The sequence below is a fragment of the Bactrocera tryoni genome, chromosome 5 (genome assembly GCF_016617805.1).
Source record: "Bactrocera tryoni isolate S06 chromosome 5, CSIRO_BtryS06_freeze2, whole genome shotgun sequence".
NCBI classification, from domain to species: domain Eukaryota; kingdom Metazoa; phylum Arthropoda; class Insecta; order Diptera; family Tephritidae; genus Bactrocera; species Bactrocera tryoni.
The window spans coordinates 60,078,259-60,097,927 of NC_052503.1; the positions used below are offsets into that span (position 1 = coordinate 60,078,259).

At 40.3% G+C, this 19,669-nt stretch overlaps 1 protein-coding gene across 4 annotated transcripts in view; it reads right to left on the minus strand.

Annotated features, from left to right (window-relative positions):
* Positions 1-13,677: 13,677 nt before the first annotated feature.
* LOC120776470 (IQ motif and SEC7 domain-containing protein 3) overlaps positions 13,678-19,669 on the minus strand; it is a 177,401-nt gene continuing 171,409 nt past the window's right edge. For all 4 annotated transcript variants that reach the window (XM_040107140.1, XM_040107143.1, XM_040107142.1 and 1 more), the window contains exons 4-7: positions 16,806-17,368; positions 15,402-16,666; positions 14,515-15,340; positions 13,678-14,436 (exon numbers count right to left, since the gene is read on the minus strand). In XM_040107140.1, coding sequence (XP_039963074.1) covers positions 13,937-14,436; positions 14,515-15,340; positions 15,402-16,666; positions 16,806-17,368 — 3,154 coding nt within the window. In that variant the 3' untranslated portion in view covers positions 13,678-13,936. The remainder of the gene's footprint in view (positions 14,437-14,514; positions 15,341-15,401; positions 16,667-16,805; positions 17,369-19,669) is intronic.

Consider the following 19,669-nt stretch of genomic DNA (forward strand, 5'->3'; position numbering starts at 1 on the left):
TCACTCTCCATAATTTCTGTATACTCTGGGCATCAGTCACTAGATCACCTCTGGAGCTTCTACAAGAGTATGTGACGGTCTTAAAACATTTTGTTAGTCGAAAAACTTTTCGTAAAATTTTCAAGCATTACTCCTGTCGGTCAGCTTGTCAAGCTCTTCATACTCACGCATTTCGGCCTCTCCCTTTTTTGTCTACAATGCGTCTGCAATGCGTCTCGCTTCCCTCTTCACCTCTTGGTATATATGCCATCCCGCGAGTTGTGGTTGATTGTAACGTTTCGAGGTAGGCAGTCTATTTTCTCTCTTCTTTGAAACGGCATTCTTTTGCCTTTTCCGAAAACCAATGGTTTCGTTTGCAGCTGTACGTAAGGAGCTGGAAATGCCGATCCCTTATACCAAGTTGCTGACGGGTGCTCTTAGAGAGCAGGAGTGCAAGTTGAGTAGAAAATCGTACAGCTGTCTGTTGTGATTGCAGCTCCTCGACGCCGAACCTTCCTTGTGTTTGTTGACGTGCGTTTTTTGATGCACAGAGGCGGGTGCGTATCTTGGCTGCAACAAGATTGTGTTCCGAGTCTATGTATAAGATAACCATATTTCCGGCCATTTCCCCATTTATGTTTGTTTCATCATGAAGCCTGATTTCACCGACCGTTGAGCCAAAGGTACCTTCTTTGCCCATCCTGACGTTAAAGTCGCCAAGCACGATTTGGAAATCCGGGGGGCAGCTCTCGCAAATACGCTCCAGGCGCTCATAGAAGACATTTTTGGTCACATCGACCTTCTCTTCCGTCGGGGCGTGGGAACTTCGTTTTGATGCGGATCGTCATTAAAAGGGGGGTCGCTCATCAGAAGTTGTTTTTTTCTTTTGATTGGCAGTGTTTTTTACGTTGCGGGTCCCAAACACAGCGCACAACCATGGGAATGGAATGTTTCGCCTTCTTACTTTAGTTCGCCTTCAAACGGAAGTTTTTTGGCTACCCAGAGGATACTTGGTCTAAGGTAGGAAGTCGTGAGCTGCTTGAGCTATATGGAAATTAATCATTTCTGGTCACTCCCAAGTAAATGGCGCTCAAAGAACTTTCCTCACTTGCGTTCCCTTCTACACTTGGTACCATACATTGTTTTTTACCTTCTTATAATATTTTGTTTTTGAATTTAACAATCGAGCTGTATACAACACATTTAGGCGTTAAAATACTAGCGAAACTGCAGACAATATTTTTTCTCTCGTAAATACTGATCGATTCCCAGTGTGTGTCCAACAAGATTTTTCGCTTTACCACATGAATACCTATTGGACAATGTTCAGTAAGAATTTCTACTATTGTGTTAAGATGAACTTTCCTAAAAGCAATTAATTTAGCCAAAGCAAATCTTAATCGGTCCCGTTTCGATGTTATCGGGCAAGGACGCCCACTCTGGCTGGTTTATGAGGTTTGCAGATGCCAACGATTTAGCCCTTTTCAATTTTTTAGCAAGTGTAACCTTTTCGAGTGCCCTCCACCAGACGAATACACCACAGAACATACGGCTTGATTACGGTTTCGTAGGAAAAAACACCATCTTTTGTGACAATCCCCACCTTTTCACTTTATCTTCTCTATAGCAATATAAGGGAACCAGTGTTTTCCTTACTCTCTTCTCAATATTTCTCCATGAAAACCTTCTATCAAGGATAACCTTAACAACAGGTTGAATTCATCTTGCTCCGAATGAGAAGACAGGCACGTCCAAGATCTTATACATTCTGATAAATAAAACCATTTCAGTTTTAATTGGCTAAACCTGATTATTAAGATTAGGGAATTTTGAACAGCTAATATCAAAAAAGGTGAGATGCCAGAAATAATACGAAAAAATATATATTGGCAAAATCAGTGCGGAAGGAAATTTCACCGAATAAAATAGTTTTGGGTTTGGGGCAACTAAAGTTTTTCTGATATTCTTTTTTATAAATGCATGATGCAGGGCCTTATGTAAGTCGCAAGGCATACTCAGTATCTCCCAACCCGCATGAGCGGTGCTGCCTGCTACCGTTCTTGCAGGTGGTTAGAACATACGTGCATGTGGAAACACAAAGAGCTGTCACCTCCATTTGGGCGTTAAAAAAATAGCGTAAAGACTGATCAATTCCCAGCGTGTTTCCAAAAAGAATTTTAACCTTACCGCACGGGGAGTGAAACTCTCATGCCCCTTGGATCATTTGCAGCCAGGAGATAAATTCAGCTGTATTCTAACGGAGCCTTCCCAACACGGGGCCGCATTAGGAAGTACCGGTGGCCTTACCGCGTCATGGAACTCTAGCGTGGCATCCAAAAGTCTGTGCTGCCTCTTAATTACCCGGCGGACACGAAGGGATCGGAGGAGCTAACCATGCTCCCGAATGTCCTTATGGAATATGTATTCACAAGGTTTGTATACGCATCGTCCTTTCATGGGCTCCATTTTAGAGAAGTCATGCTGCAAGTGAACTCCAAGGACAAGCTGGTTGGCTGGAAAGACCCCTTCCTCTGCGCAAAAACAAATGCGCAGGCAAGTCACATGAGCTTGCTCTCCGGCTCATAAAGAACCAGAACGAGGGCCTTAGCACCTTGGCTTGGCATATAGTCAGCAGCAACTTTTGTATAGACAATGAGTTGTACAAATTCATCCAGAGAGAAAGCTTCCACCTGAACTATAGGTTTAGCTCGGTGGTCATGAGGCCATATAAACCAAAGATGACCACTGAGAGCGGAGCAAAAGAAAATAATGTTGGTGTATGAGGATGCCACTCACCCCGGCACAAGCACGTCAAAGCAGGCTGTAACTGCTAAGACTCTGGAAGTCCCTGGAATGAAGACATACGTATAAGAAAGGGTGCTACCCTCCATTCAGGAGCTTCTGGAGGGGCTAAAGACTGCCCGATGGGTGGCAGCGCGGAAGACGGAGAGGATGAGGACCAACTCCTTATGGAACCGATCCTTTAGCGACCTGCAACATGCGGCGGCAGCCTCGGCTGTCAAGGCTAACAGGTTCACATCGGACAATCCGGACAACCTACTGATCCAGTATCATGGGTCTACAAAGGAGTGGTCAGAGCGGACAAGACGGACGCCAATAATTTAATCTGGGATCTCTCAAGCGAGAGTGCTAGAATCTGTTTAGTGGTCAGGAACAATATTGATTCCTTTATATTTCAGAGTTCTTGACACTGGACCGAGTTGCTGTGCAAGCCAAGGACAACGATGGAGCAGACTTCGTTCTGGTTGCACCTGGGATGTGATTCAAATGTCTATCACTCGGAATGGGGCAGTACGGAGTGCAACACATGAGGTGAGTCTCTCTTAGAGTATACCATTAATAGGAACTAAAATATAGGAAATGTGGGTTGTGAACCCACTTTCGTTGCAATAAGGAGGAATTAGGTGCTGGACATAACATTGAGCAACGAGCCAATGAAGGAAATGATCTCACAATGGATTTTGTCATCAGAGCAATTGTCCTTGGTGGTCAAGCAATCTCTTAGATTTCGTGACGTTCCCTCTACATCAGAAGCAACTAGGCTGCACAAGGCTCTACTCAGAGGCCCGACTGACACACCTTTAGCAATCAAAAGATACGACGAGACAAATACGACCAGCGCGGAAGAAAGAGCTACTGCCCTTCTGCGGGCGCATTTCCCGGAAACAATTCGGGAAGACCAGTGTCTACCTGTATTCGAACACAAGCCATCTCGCATATATTGGGTAGTCACAAGACAACTGTTTACTGCGGACTCAATCATGTGGGCTTTGGCTTCGTTCGCGAAATTCAAGTCTCCGGGGGCGGACGGTATCTTTCCAGCACTTTTACAACAGGGAGAGCAGGTTCTACTCCTACACCTTGCTCGGCTAATGAGGGATAGCCTTTCACTGAAACATGGATCGTGAACTTCTTAGATACATAATTCGCTGGAAGGAGAGGAAGTAATGTTATGTGTCTTCCTAGACATCGAAGGTCCTTTTGACAACTCATACGAGTTGCATGGGAAAAGTAATGTAGCAGCACTGATGGGCAAATAGATAGAGGCCGTACTGCGCGCCAGAACAGCTGTACCAATGGTAGGGATACTAGGATTCGTCTCTGCACTACAAGAGACTGCCTACAGGGTAGAATTCTATCTCATCGTTATGGGGCCTTCTCGTGGACGATCTACAAATTCTGCTAATTAACACGGACAGCATTACCAAAAGAGTACATTTCACTAAGAAGTTCGAGGTTACCCTTAGCAGTAAGGCTTAATGGAATAATTCCACTCTCGAATAGGAATTGGACAATCAAGTGGTACACCGATGGCTCGAAAACGTCGGAGGGAATTGGTGCAGGAGTCGCAGGACCATGCACCAAACTCTCCAAACCTATGGGAAGTTCTCCGAGCATATTTCAAGCAGGGGTCTTTACTATAAATCGGTGCATAGAGCAAACCTTCAACGCAACTATCGTAACGAACGACGTGATCAAATCACTACTGATGCAGGAGTGTATTGAACGGCTGAGCAGTCTATCGGAAAGTAACCAAGTGCACTTTATCTGGGTGCCCCATCACAAAAGTATAACCGGGAATGAACTGGCTGATGAGCTCGCCCGCTTCGCAGCATCCCCTAACGTGGTAGGACTTGAACCCTTCATTGCGGTGGATACTTATACCATAAGGGGGCTGCTCCACAAGGATGGATGGAGTAGGCAGGGAGAGGTATTGGCAACAACTTCAAAGCATTTTCCATGCCAAGTTGCTAATGGGTGGTTGCTACCTCAGTAGGTTTAAATATGTAATCAACCTCCCTAGTGACAAACTCAGGCACTCGTCAGCTAAAGAAGCATTTATATAACCTGCAAATTGAATGCATAGAAATGCACATTTGGGGATGTTTCCTTGTGGAGGCTGAATTTACCAACCAACCAAATTTACCAACCGTAAGTCGTCAAGCACCATTTTGCACACACATCGTGACGGGGGCAGCGCTCATAGGTGTGCTCCAAGCGCTCATAGAAGGCATCTTTGGTCACATCGTCCTTCTTTTCCGTCGGGGCGTGGGCGCAAAGCAGTGATATGTTTAAGTGCCTCGCTTTGATGCAGATTGTGGCTAGACGTTCATCCACTGTGGCGAATGACAGTACTCGGCGACGGAGTCTCTGTCCAACTACGAATCCCACACCAAATTTGCGGTCTTTTATACGGCCACTGTAGTAAATGCCACAAGGACTTACTCGACTCAGTCCTTGTCCCGTCCATCGCATTTCTTGGACGGCGGTGATGTCAGCCTTCCCTCTAACGAGGACATCAACCAGCTGGGCAGCGGCGTAGTCCTTATTTCGTTTGTCATGGTCGTCATCAAAAGGGGGGTCACTCATCCGAGCCTTGTTGTTTCCTTTCATTGGGGTTGTTTTTTACGTGGCGGGTCCCAAACCCAGCGCACAACCCTATGTAGGGGATGTTTCGCCTTCTCACTTCAGCTCGTCTTCAAACGGATGTTCTTAGGCTACCCAGACGATACTTGGTCAAAGACCAGAAGTAGTGAGCTGCTTGAGCCATATGTAAAAAAACCGTTGCCACTCCCAAGAGAATGCCGATCAGAGAACTTTCCTCACTTGCGTGAACTTCTATTTGTCTATGATATTTTATAATAAGTTTAATGCCCAATTTATTTTCTTTCGACAGTGTCCTTAATTAGGAAGGAATTGAACTTTTCGCGGGGATTAACCATTTCCTCCGGCTGCACATTGTTAAAGACTCTTCCGATGTCGAGAAACGCACCAACACTAAATTCCTTGTCGTGCAAAGCAATGGCGAGCGCTTTTAATGTACCGTACAACAGAAACTAGGATAGGCTAGTGAGTCTGAAATCCAAAGAGAGCTCTTTTCGGCCTCAGATATAAAAGCAACCTTAACCTGTCCCCTGGCCTTCTGAACTTAGACTAATGTAACAGTAGTTTCAACAATTTCTCGCTGCATGGTTCAATCACTATCCCAATTTCTTAGATACCCTAGTGGAGTGCAATTTTTCGCTAAAATGCGTCTAAACCATGAGGGCCCATAACAGCTCTCTACACTTCCTCAGAACGCTCTTTTGACTTTATTCATCTTGGACTTGTATATAGCCAGTCCTGCCTTTGATGAAGAGACTTTTGCAGGAAGATCTGATCTCCGTTAGCTTTGATTGTGCAGCAAAGGGGGCGCGGATAAGATCGAGTTCTTATCATGAGCGGTTGAAAGAACTGAACGAAGTTTCTAGTTTGTTCATCACTCAGGGTGCAAAGCATCTATGCTAAAAATAATGTAACCAATTATTACGCCGCCTCTTCCTCTTTTGGACACTACCAGAGAGTTGGGGTGTGGCGTCGCCCACATTTAGGTAAAAATCCATATCTCGGAACCTGCATAACTGATTTCAACCAAATTTAGTAAGTAATATTATTCTGATATTCTTATGTTATAGTGCGAAAATGGGTGATATCGAATAATAACCACGCCTACTCACGTTAAGATACAATTTTAACTTCCATCTGATTTCTTCAATTTTCAGTATACAAATATAACGGGATAAAACTTTGCACGAATATCACCTTTCAGGTGCGCCATCTTATAACAAAAAAATGTTCAAATCGGACTAAAACTATTCACGACCCTAAGTAACGTGAATAGTTGTTATTGGGCACCAGGTCTTATGACCAAAATTTGTCCAAATCGGACGAAAACTATTCACGACCCTAAGTACCAAATACATATGTGGCCTCCCGTTCATAACGCAAACTTTTTATTGAAAATATCGGTCAATCTGTGAGATATAGTTTAGATATTCTTTTCTCATAATATTATGCTCATATGTTAATAGTGGATCGAATTAGATCAGTAATTCCCATAGTCTCCTTATACCTAATAGACATATTTTCGAGTATCCGGTTGACTTTTTACCGGATAATATGTATCCAAAAAATTAAAAAAAGCGTTTTTTTTTTGTTTGATAATAATGTATGTATGTAAGTATGTTGTGTTTATAATGAATAAAAAATGATTGAAAACTTATCCTAGGCTCCTTATAACTAATATCAAAATTTTCAAACATCAGGCCATTCTTCTTCTTAACTAGCGTAAACACCGCTTACGCGATTAAAAAGGAGTTAAAAAACTGCCCGTCAGTCGCTTCTTTTTTTCGCAATGTGGCGCCAATTGGAGATTCCAAGCGAAGCCAGGTCCTTCTCCAACTGGTCTTTCCAACGGAGTGGAGGTCTTCATCTTCCTCTGCTTCCCGCTCCGTCATGACGTTTCCAGCGTAGCCGCTGTCTTTTAATTCCCTGAATTATGTCAATTCCGGCGTTTATTTCATACGTATACAGCTCATCGTTCCATCGAATGCGATATTCACCATAGCTAAAGCACAAAGAATCATAAATCTTATTACTCGTTATTCGAGTTTACAAATTCTTACTTATAGTTCTTTGCTAAGCAACACTCTAATTAAAATAGCGTCTGCTCCACCATTCGGAGGCCCTTATACTATATAATAGATCTTTAGGAAAACTTTGTCACTCCACCATTCTGAAAACTGCGAATTTTGCTGAATAATTAAATTTTTGTCCTTTCTATTTTGTTCTGGCAAAATTTTTCGCCACTCTACCCTCTACCTAAGTTTGATCGTCCCGATTAGACAAACAATTGCATTCCAAAGTAAACAGGACTTTTTGAATCTAGCGCCCTTGGTAGCGCCATCTATATGTTGACTGGTGCGTTAGTCTGCTATCTTTATCGACTGTCCAGTGAGAATTTCATGACATTTCATCGATTGGAAGTGAAGTTATTGCGTTTTAAGTGTCACTATGTTGGTTTTATCGGTGCGAAAATGAGCTTTGAACAAAGAACCAACATTAAATTTTGTTTTAAAATTGGTAAAACTTTTACCAAAACTTTTCTATATCCTATCCCGTAGCAGAGTGCACGAGTGGTTTCAAAAAAAAAATGCATTTGCCCATGAAGGGAAAGCCTTATGCGGACGTAGAGGCCATTCAAACGGTTTGCACCGGCATACTGGCGACCATACCGGCCAACAAGCCAAAACACTTGTTCGACATGCTTTTGGACCGTGCAAAAAGCTTTATTGAAGCAGAAGGAGACTATTTTGAATAAAATAAATTGATTTTGCCGAAAAAATCATTTGTTCTGTTTTTTTTAAGTCCTGTTTACTAGGAATTACATATGTATACCTCTGGACATTTGGTTCTTGAATAACAAAACATATTTGTTTCCCAATTTACTCGTAAGAAATGGACCAGTAACCTCCATGGCAATTCGCTCAAATGGCGCAGCTGAATTATACTGTTTCATCTGACCATGACATCTGGACCTCGGCCCTTTGGATGTAATGCACTCGGAACAATTGACGTTCCACTTCGTAACTGATTGACAACAAGGTTTTAGTGATTCCCATGTGTTCCCCACTTAGACCGTTGTGCAGTTCTTTGAGAACTTCGGCAATTCTTACATTCGGAATACTCGTTAGATCTATAATGTCCTCTTTGATCGCAGCTTTTTATTCCAAACTACAGGGACGGCGGGACATCGTATCTGCATTTCCATCTTTTGCTTTAATCTATAGAGAAGTCGTAGATAAGGAATGGAATCTCTTAATCCTACATGCCAACTGGCTTTATGCTTCCTGATTTGCCTTGAAAATAATGGTCATAAAGGTACTTATGAAAATGCTTCATGCCCTTCATCAACACCAGTAATTTCCTCCGAGTTGCACAATAATTTCTGTCTGGCTGCTTACTGTCTGACTATAATACGCCACCACTTTCTCATGCTCGCCAAAGACATGTGAAAGAACGCCTCCTCCTGCATACCCACTAGCAAGGGGATCCAAAAAAAACCCAGATCCTGCGACCGGGTATGCTACATTGCCGCAGTATCTAACCGATTATTCAGAGCGTGTAAAGCCACTTCTTGTTCTTTATTCTACTCAAAGGCTCTGTTCTTTGTGGTGAGTTCGTGTAGACTACTATCTATGCTGGAAAAATTGTGAGCGAATCTTCTATAATAAGTACACAGTCCAAGGAAACTGCGCAATTCATGTGAATTTTTGGAGTGGGCCAATCTTTTACTGCCTCTATCTTTTCATTAGCTTACTCCTCTGTTGCTAACGCTAGGCAACCGTCATAAAACCTCTTCCAAGTTCTTAAGATGTTGGTCGGAGCTTTTACCCAACACGATGATATCACCGAGATATATCAAGCAGGTCTTCCAGCACAAATTTCCATAACCATCTCCAATGCTGAAGCCGTATTTCCATGTCTTCTTCGTTTACCTACACTAGCCAATACCTACTTTTCAAATCAAGTGTTGAGAACCAATTTGTGTATGATAACGAGTCCAGCGTGTCATCGAATCTAGGTAGTGGATAAATATCTTTCTTCGTTTCATCATTCAACCTTCTTTAGTCCACGCAGAACCTCATGCTGCCATCTTCCTTCTTCACAAGTACCATAGGTGAACTGAATGGACTCGCTGATGGTTCGATTACACAGCTTTTGCTTATTTCACCTTTAGTCTGGCTTACAACTTCACGATTTACTAAAGGGACGCCTGTTTGACAACAATAGTTCTTCCTGGTTTAAAACTGTAAGATTAAGTTGTTTAGCCTTATTTTGATGGTTTGCCTCTATTCTTTAATCTTCTGACACTGTTCTAATATAGTTTCTCTGGATAGTTTGATTGGTGACTTCTTAGTAGAATACGATTATCTTGTTCTGTCATAGCCAGGGTTTTTCCTATGAGTATAGATTCTTCTGTGACCACTACAGCCCACAACTTGCTTCTCCCATAGCCACCATCTATTTCTACCCAAATGACTGCTTCTGATTTTAGTGGAATCTGTTGGCTCTTTGTCATGAACACACGTCTAATCATCGTCTGTATTTGATATCATATCCGAATATAATTGGCACTTTAATTTTGTATGAGTCATAATTCTGTTCTCCATATAAATTTTTAGTCCTTGAATTGCTAGAAAGTCTACTCCAATTATGACTTCATCGATGATGTCTACCACAACTGCCTTTCAAATTACGATCTCGCACTTTACTTTTCCAAGGACTGGAGTATATTCTCCAAATGCAAGGGCATTAGCTTCACTGTGTGTCACTATTAAAAAACAGAATAGGTTGCAAATCTGACATGGTTTCACAACACACCGGATTGTCTTCTATCTTAGCAGTGGCGACATCCTCGATGCTGAAATTGGGTTAAAGAAAAACATTAAATTCGCTTCCGGCGGAAGATGTTTTTGCGCACTGGAGAATAATTTGTTTGATTTTCAGCTTCCAAACTTTTCTACAGCAGTGTGAGTTCCGCATCATCATCATCATTCCCGACCCGATCCTCATCATACAAGCTCCAGACTGAAGGCGGATGTAAATATCAATTGACTATCCACCCCCCGTGTTCGGCGGCAGCGGAACATCCACCATGGCTTCCGTCGGGAGTATCCTGAGGACCACCCTGTCGAAGCCACAGCTTATAGCCTCCTTTGCGACACTGAAAAATGTGGGGACTCCTGGTTTTGGTGTATCAGTGCTTACTGGGATGGTTCTTCGGTCTTCTCCAGCTTAAATGCTTTCCAGTTTTGGGTGGGTAGAGTAGGATTAAAGTATGTGGTTGGAAGCACGAGGTCACCAGGTACCCTCACACCTAGGTGATGACTCGGGACTTACCCTTTTACATTCTTCACGGGAGATGGATTCGTCTTCCCTTCTGCGATCGCGCACGCCAAGCTCTACTGAGCTGGCGAATATAGCGGGAGAATTCCCCCTCTTGCGACCCTGGCCAGCGTAAAGACGGAGCCCATCCCAAGATTAAAACTAATCTATCTTATAGTCCCAAGCAAGATCCGTGTCAAGCAAAAGGTCAAAAGTCTTTAGGAGTCCAAAGGTCGCAGGGCATTTACCGTTACCCCAACCACGCGGAGGGGAACCTGCACTACATATCCAGGACACCTTAACAAAAAAATATTTGTGAACGCTCCTCACGCTACAACAATAATATACACCTTTCAATACAGTTTCGACAAAAGTTCGTAACATTATTGTATTTTATTTAAGATCATTAATTTAGTATTAAAATCCTAAGTCTTTGTTTTTGTTTAATGGTATTACTTTTTATATTTTTTGTTTATTAAATTATTATCTATTCTTTTATAACTAATGCCGCAATTAACTTTAATATTATTGATTTTCGAAAAAATGGAATACGCTTACATCACTTACACATACATAAATATGTATATTAGTCGAATAAGCATATATGTACATACATACATAAAGACACATAATTCATATATTGACGAAAAAACGCGTTAAACTTGGCCTTAAATGTTTAGTCATGCAAGTAATTTTTTGTATTACTTTTAATTTTTTAATTCAAGTTTTTAGTCATGCTAGAATTTATTTGAAATATTTTATCGTAGTTTTTTAATTTTGCTTTCTTGTGTGTTTACTGTTGACTCAAGTATTGTTTACTAATAATGTTGAATAATTATTTGTTCATATGTACACATATACGGGCGATAAGTGGTAGAAATCAGAGCATACAATAGAACACGATGAGTTACAACATTATTTGTTTTTTTTTTTTAATTTTATATTTGTTTTTGTTCCGCGTAATTCAAATAAACAATCAAAGGGCTTATGAACATATACCTGCACCTGCAGCTGCATGCCCAGCAGTCTCGTGCATACGACTTTGTTTGTATGTATGAATTTATATAACTATGAACAAAAAAAAAAATTGTAAAACGATTTTTATGTATTTATTATTATTTTATAAATATATGAATTCATACCGGAAAAAGGAACATTAATTGAAGTTTACTTGTATACCTGTGTATGTATGTATATGAGAAAGACCTAGAGTGAGTGCTTTAATAAAATGCAATCATTAGCTTTCCATCATTACGATTTTTTGTTTGATTGTTAGAATTATTATATTTATATACATATTTATACTCCTATAATTATTAATATTTTTTAATAATATATATCTATGTATGCATGCGTATAGCTAGTGCAGTAAGAGTTTTATGCTAAATTTAATTATTTAATTCATTTTTAAAGTATTTATTGCTTGCTCGAAAACAAAAACTAAAAGAAAAAAACAATTTATGAATAAGTTGAGTTTTTTATGGTTTATTTCTTGGTAATATTTGGATCTGTACGATACTAACGCTAGTATTAATTTATATTGTTGTCACTATATATTTTTTATATTTTGTTGGTGCAATTGTTCTGCTTTGTAATGTTAATACAAATAAATAATACGCATATACGCATTTGTGTTAAATTAATCAAAAAATAGATACCACGAGCATAAGAATATACAAAAGCAGGTGAACAGCAAATAAAGTCAGTGTTAACAGTAAGTGTTGTAGATCCACCCCTGCTTTGTTTGATATATACAAATTAAACTGTTTTTTTTTCACATTGTGTGATATACATATCTATGACTAAGAACTTTCTTTTTTTGTGTTTTTGGCAAATAACTGTACTTTTTTTTAACCCCCAGGATTACTGTGGCTCCTATGATATAAATACTTTGCAAACAACCGAATATTTGCACAAAAATCATTAGCTGTATATGTAGGAAGAGCAAAATGTATGCCGTGTTTAAAAGTAGATATAAAAAAGTATTTGAATATATTTGTTTTTTTGTTTTAATTAGTTAATATTTTATAAAAAAATAATAGGTTGAAGCGGCAATTTATTTAATATTGAAATGATTCTAAGATAAAGCAAAAGATTCAGAAATATTTAATGTATATTTTCATAACATCTTTGTTTAATGAAATCTTTGAAATTTTTGTGAAATTATAAGATTGAAAATTGGTTTTTAATAAAATAAAAAAAAAAAAACAAATCAAAAAAGAAAGAACAAAAACTAAAAAAATTAAATAATATCCTGTAACAATTCCAACCCAAATGATAACAAATAAAAATAAAAATTTAAACTTATAAGTTTTAAATTTCATATCTAAATAAACTTTCAATTCGTTTTGAAAAGTAAAAAAGTTGCAACTTCAATCAAAGTGAATTCAACAACGAGATAATTTTTCTTTACGCTTATTTCATATAAGTTATATTGCCATTGATTTAACCCTTACTCTTATCCAAAAATTCAAATTCAAACAAAAAAACAAATTAATTCGAAAGCAAAAATACTTTTTCGATATTAATAATGTTACTTCATTTCGAATCGATATTATTAAATTTAAATGAAAAAATACTTTTCCAAAATCAATATTTTTTTTGATCTCAATACTAATTTATTAAATTTGATTGAATCGAAATATAAAACTTTTAATTTCACCAAAAAAAAAAAAATTAAAAATAGTTATTATTATTTATTATAATTATTTGAATTTCAATTAATATATATATTTTTTTATTACAAATCAAAACATTACAGCGCATAAAATCTAATAAAACAGAACAAAGATTGGTTTTAAACCACACTAAAATAGTATTTAAGACGTTGTTGTTGTCACTACTATAATATACAGCTTTTTCGAATCATATTTAATCAGTTTTAACAATGAAAAAACCCAAGTAAATTGTTAGTAGCAGCTAACAATCTAAATTCAACTGTGTTTTGCTTACTAGCTTGATTCGCGGGCATAACCTCCAACTGAACAATTAATCTTATATTGTGAACTAAATTTAATTTTAAAAAATAAAACATTTGTTGAGCCATAATTTCTTCCAATATGCAACATAACCGAAGCTTGCTTTCACTCTCAATAAGCTTAATTAAAAAATTGAACTATTTTGGTAATAATTTACACATTCCTACAAATTTACAAAAAAAATCATTCCCTTCCTTAAAGTACATACAGCTATTTCATTTAATCTGCAAGCGGCGTTACTCTCTCAATGTTCACACTTCGGTGGAACGACCGCTTTCATCGGAGCGCGATAATTTGCGCTCGCGTCCGCTACCCGGCACGCGCCCTGTAATGGAACCCTGCATTGATGCATGCGCTTGCTGTTGTTGTTGCTGTTGCAGCAGCGCTGATTGCTGCGGTTGCTGCTGTAACTGTTGTATATGTTGCTGTTGCTGTTGCTGCTGCTGTTGTGCCACCAGTTGTTGTTGTATAAGTATAGCATGTGGTTGACTGACAAATCCCGCTGTCGCATGTGAATAGGCGCCGCCTGCATTTGGATAAATGACCGTGGCACCTACATTGCCTCCCATGGCGACTGCTGCGCCGGCGGGTAGATTGAAGCGCATTTTGGCCGCGGCGGCATTGGCGGCTGCTGCAATGACGGCGGCATTCTCACGCGATGCGCTGCTTGTGGTGGTCGATTGAAAGGAAATGGACATACCGCTGTCCAATGAACCTACGCTGCCGCGCCTTTGTGGCTTCTCGTTGCCAACTGTAAATGATAACAAAATAACATTAGTTGTGGTTATATGAAAAAAATAAAATTATAATTAAATGCATTGATACCTACATTGCTCATGCATGTCGAGTAAACTGTTGCTGAGCGCGCTGCGTTTTAGTTGCTGCGTTGGATCGTTTGCATTCGGTGCGAGTTCGCCGGCGGGCGTTGCCTGATATGCGCCCACCTCTACGTCGGCTACGCCACTATCACGGTTTTCAGAACTCCCGGCTGTACGATTACGTGCCGACTTCTGACGCTCCAATTCGGCTTCGATGCGCAATGCCTCCATTTCATCCATCTCGCTGATGGACTCCTTTAGATCCTCGGCAAATTTGCAGCGATCGTGCTCGTTGCGCGCATTGAATGTAATTAGTATTTTGCCATCGACTTTTTGTGACAGTTGGATGCAAAATGGATAATTGGCTACATCAAGTAATGTTACCACCATGCCGCAAAGCGGGAAGCTATTACGGAACGTATACGTTACGGAGGACTTCTTTTTGCTGAATATCTTGGTGATCACTAGCAAATCGTTGAAGAGGAAAACTTCGCGTTGATGTACGCCAGGACGTTCTTTCTTATTGACGTCGGGTATTTCATAGAGACGACAATAGCAAACGAGCCGCCTATGCGGTAATGCCAAATTGGGTTTCTTTCCCACAATTGTGGCCTGAACCTTCATCACTTGTGTCACATGGTCACTGCCGGGTTTAAATTCATTAGCTTTGACGCGCTCGTAAATACCAGCGAGCATATCCTTCTCAATATCATGACAATCGTCAATGCCGCGCAAGTTCTTAATGAAGTCCTCAACGCGCATGCGACGCTCCGGCTTAAGATTGGGTGTATGTAAGTCAGTGTTCAGCATGATGATGGCAAAAGCTAGTACGAATATCTGTTAAGAGAAAAGGTTGGAACTTTAATAATCATTCAATCGTAAAGCGTTCTTCACCTACCGTATCTGAAGATCTTAAACGCCCTACAATATCCTGGTTACAATGGCAGAAGCGCTGTGAGAACACCTCCATTAGCCGCTCTATCTTTTGCGCTTCGCCTGGCATGCGGAAGTACGCCTGGAACTTGCGCAACGCCACATCCACCTGCATACCGGAAAGATCCAGCTCCAATGCGAAGCAGTTCAACACCGCCATATTAAATTGGTTCTGCAAATTGCCCAAATACTCGCCGATCATCTGTCGCGATAAACCCTTACGCGAGATAAGGAAGCGCGCCACACCTTGTGGCGTATTTTCGAGGAAGCCACGCCGTATCAAATAAGTGATGCCCTTCTCTGGTTTCTTATTGAACAGATTCAAACCAACGCGGTACTGACGCTTGCGTATTGTTTCTGAAACCTTGTAGTTCTGCAGTGGCGCCGTCGTATTCAAGTGATGATCCTGTTGCTGTTCGTGCTGCTCATACTGCGCTGCAGTTGTGTGTGAAGATATGGCATGATCATCGGACGTATTGGCCGCGCCAACAACACTGCCACCACCACGTCCGTCGGTCACCATACCAGCCTGTCCTAGACTAAATGCCACCGTGCCTACATCGTTGTTATGTACGAATTGTTGTGAACTCGAGAGGGCCGTGTTACGCTTCCACGTTTGTGGAGAATTCGAACGATCCGAACCAATGTCACTGTTGACGGCGATACGATCGGCCGATGTAACGCTTGAGTCGCTACCCGAGCTCTGCACGGATGTGAGACTGCCATTCTCGGCGCTTTTACAGAGCCCGTTCGAGCGTAATAGTGACGGTGGTGGTGGTGTCTGACGCATCATTAGCATGTGTTGATGTTGTTGCTGTGCTGCCAGATGCTGTGCGTGCTGTTGTGCTGCTATGGAGGAGGTGCGCTTCGGCACTTCGGGTGGCACTTTCTTGCGTTCGGCCGATGTGCTGCCGGGCGCGCCTTTGGGTCGCATGTAAATTTGTGCCGCTGAATAGTAGGGTGTGTGTGGCGATGTTCCACTTGCTACACTCGCCCAGGACGTATTCAACGAGCTGTCCAAGTGCGAATTGTTCGCCGAGCTGGCGTAACTGGCCTCGTGTGGTGGGACCTGATAATAATGTGTGGCTAGATGTTGACTGCCGTAGAAATGTGGCTCGGTGGCATGTAAGAGGTTGACGTGTGGGTGTGTGGTTGAACCAAGAGTGCCGCCGGAAGATGTTGAAGATGCGGAGGAGCCACCACCGCCACCAATGGGAACCGATGATGCGCCTGAAAAATGGAAAAAAGAGAAATGTTAGAAAGAAAGGAGGTAGAAGATTTTATTTAAAATAAAAAGAAACAAAAAATTTGGAACATAATACGTAAGAAACTAACTCTTAAAACCCGAAAAGCGTGAATCACGACTCACCTGACTGGCTGCGTGGTATCGGGCTGCCATCCTGCTGCCGACGCTCGCGCATCGATAGCGAGCGCGTGGGCGGTGTGCGCGCTGAAATGGCATTCGACGACACAATTGGCACCGATGTGGCGCCCACCACACTGCCCGGTGGACCTGCCAAAATGGTAACACGCGCCTGCTGCTGTTGCTGTGTTTGTGACTGTTGATAGGCATACGGCGACGTAGTTCCCGGTGATTGTAATTGCTGTTGTTGCTGTTGCTGCATCAAATCTAGCTGAGATTCAGTTGCGCTGCCATATGCTGAGGACAATGACGAATTGGAAGCAGGCACGTCTTCGATGCCTCCAACTACGGCACCAGTACCACCAGCGCCACCAGATACAATAAGTACGCGGCGGCTAAGACGTTTCTCAGCTTTGGCCATAGCGGTAATTGAGGCAAACTTTTTCACCATCATATAGTGGCGGAAGGCGCGCTGTATCGTTACGGCTGCATTACGTGCGCGCACGCCGCCGTACTTACGCTCCAATAGTTCAATTTGTTTCTCCAACAAATCTTGTGAGAGCTCGTATCTGCGGTAGACAAAGAAGAAGAAGAAATTATTATAACGGCTGAGTGTATGTTTGTTTGTATGCGTATAAGTGAGACTTGGCAGCGAAATGCTTAAAGTGGCATTGCATAACGTGAAAATTGTGTAATACAAAGCAACAAGTACAACAAAAATTGAAGAAAAACAGCTTACAAGCCCATATGTATTATTATTATGCCTACCTACACACATAAGTACAAGTAAGCAATTATTGGCGCGTATGTACTAAGTATATTTGAAAAGCAAAAATGTTCAAAAAATCGAAAATTGCCAAAAGCAAAACGGAGTAAATCGGAAAATAACACGTAGCACATAGGTATATATGTTTATATATCTACATACATATATAGTTATAGTATATGTATTGTACGCTGATTAGTTTGCTTTTTCTATAACTGTTAGGCGCAGGCACTTCTTTTTGGCTACGCCACACTTTTGCTGGAACTGGCACCAACGTTGGAGCTGAAAGGCCGGTAGGGCTCTAGAAACTTTCGATAACTGAAGGCAGAAGTTTAAAATGAAATTTTTTACAAATATAACTTCAAAGCGCGCGCGTCATACGAGCGCTGACGTACAAGCCACAGGGCCGCTGCCGACCAACACACTAAAAAGGCCAACATTTATTAATTTGTTGTGCTCAAATTTACGCGCCTGCGTGTATGTATTCGTGTTTTCGCGCATCTGTGTGAATTTTAATATTTTTTTGCTTGTTCACTTTGCGGTTATGCGCGATAAGATAAATACCTTTGTTGAACATTTTATCTTATCTGTTCATGCTTGTCATTCTTACACAAACAATTTGTAGCATTTATGATCACTTTATGATGATATTTAAATTCTAAACATATTTGCGAAAAACACAATGTGTGCGCAGGCAAAAATAGTTGAAAATTTTTGTAAAAAGTAAACTTAGAAATAATTGAAACAAAAAAGAGAAAACAAAATTAATCAATTGACACAGCTAACTCTAATTAAATGCTTAGAAATAAACAATTGTTATCGTCTAATAAAGCGATCGGCTGACGCGATAAAGATTCGAAGCTATTAAAGTGTCTGTGAAGTGTTAGTGGCAATTGTTTTCATAAGCCATAATAAGATAATAAGGCATTCAACGAAATCCCTTATAGTAAAGTACGATACGTCGAAAAAAAGCAGCTAGAAAAACGGCGGCTGATAAGCTCAAAACAGAAGCTCTATTTAGACATATACCATACACATATAAAATGTGTCTTTTAGAGGCATATATTTTTTGGGGATAGCTGTCAAAACAGCTGTTAAAGTAAAAATATTTCTTTACAATAAATTTTAAGTTACAACGAAATATACAATTTTCTAGAGAGACAACTACCAAACAAACTGTCAAATTAAATAAATTGTGTAAGGTCTTATAACTCTTATAATAGCGTTTAAAAATCGTGGAAGTTTATGCCTGAGTAATTTTTACCGTCATGGTGATAATTCCAACATATGACAAAATTCGGGATTAACGATCCTGAAAGGACTCTCCAGGCTCCCTTTTAAACAAAAAAAAACAAAACAGACAACTACCTGGTTAAGTTTATATGTTGACATATTTGGTCCATAAACTTTTAACACCGAATATAGAGCCTATATTAACACTTATGATGAGCGATGCGATCACATGCACGAAATTGTGTTTAGACACTACACGTCAAACAATTTAAGAACACTCCTGTGTTTTATTAAAAATAAATCTATATTTTTAAAAAGAGATTAATTTGTCAAATATTTTTTTATTGCAGCAAAACAAGGAAACGACTTAAATAAATAAGGGTGGGCGAAGTCTAACCTAAGATACTCTCTTATATTAAAGGAACGAGAGGAGTCATATTTTGTCGCGATATCTTCAAAATATATATTTGACGTTTAGATATTCCGTACATTTCAGGGCCAACCTCAGGATTATTTTCACAATATACTAGGTTTAAGGCACTTATTTAGTTTCAGCATGTTATATATGTAGATCCTAGAGAATGTTACGAATGCCTTTTTAATATCAGATAACATTATACTTAGTTATTTACATTACTTACAACATATATCCCTTTTTATATTTGAAGTTGCTGCAGCGCATTAAGTTTGCTCATAGCTGTATCTAATAATATCATCGGACACGTAAAGAGCAACATATGGAAAATTTCACTAAATAACGTTGACCTTTCAAATATGTTCTTTCTTATTTTTAATTGCACACATGTTCCTAAAATGTTATCCAGACTGTTTTGTACAAATACAAAGCTGTGAAATGCATTGCTGAGTTGGT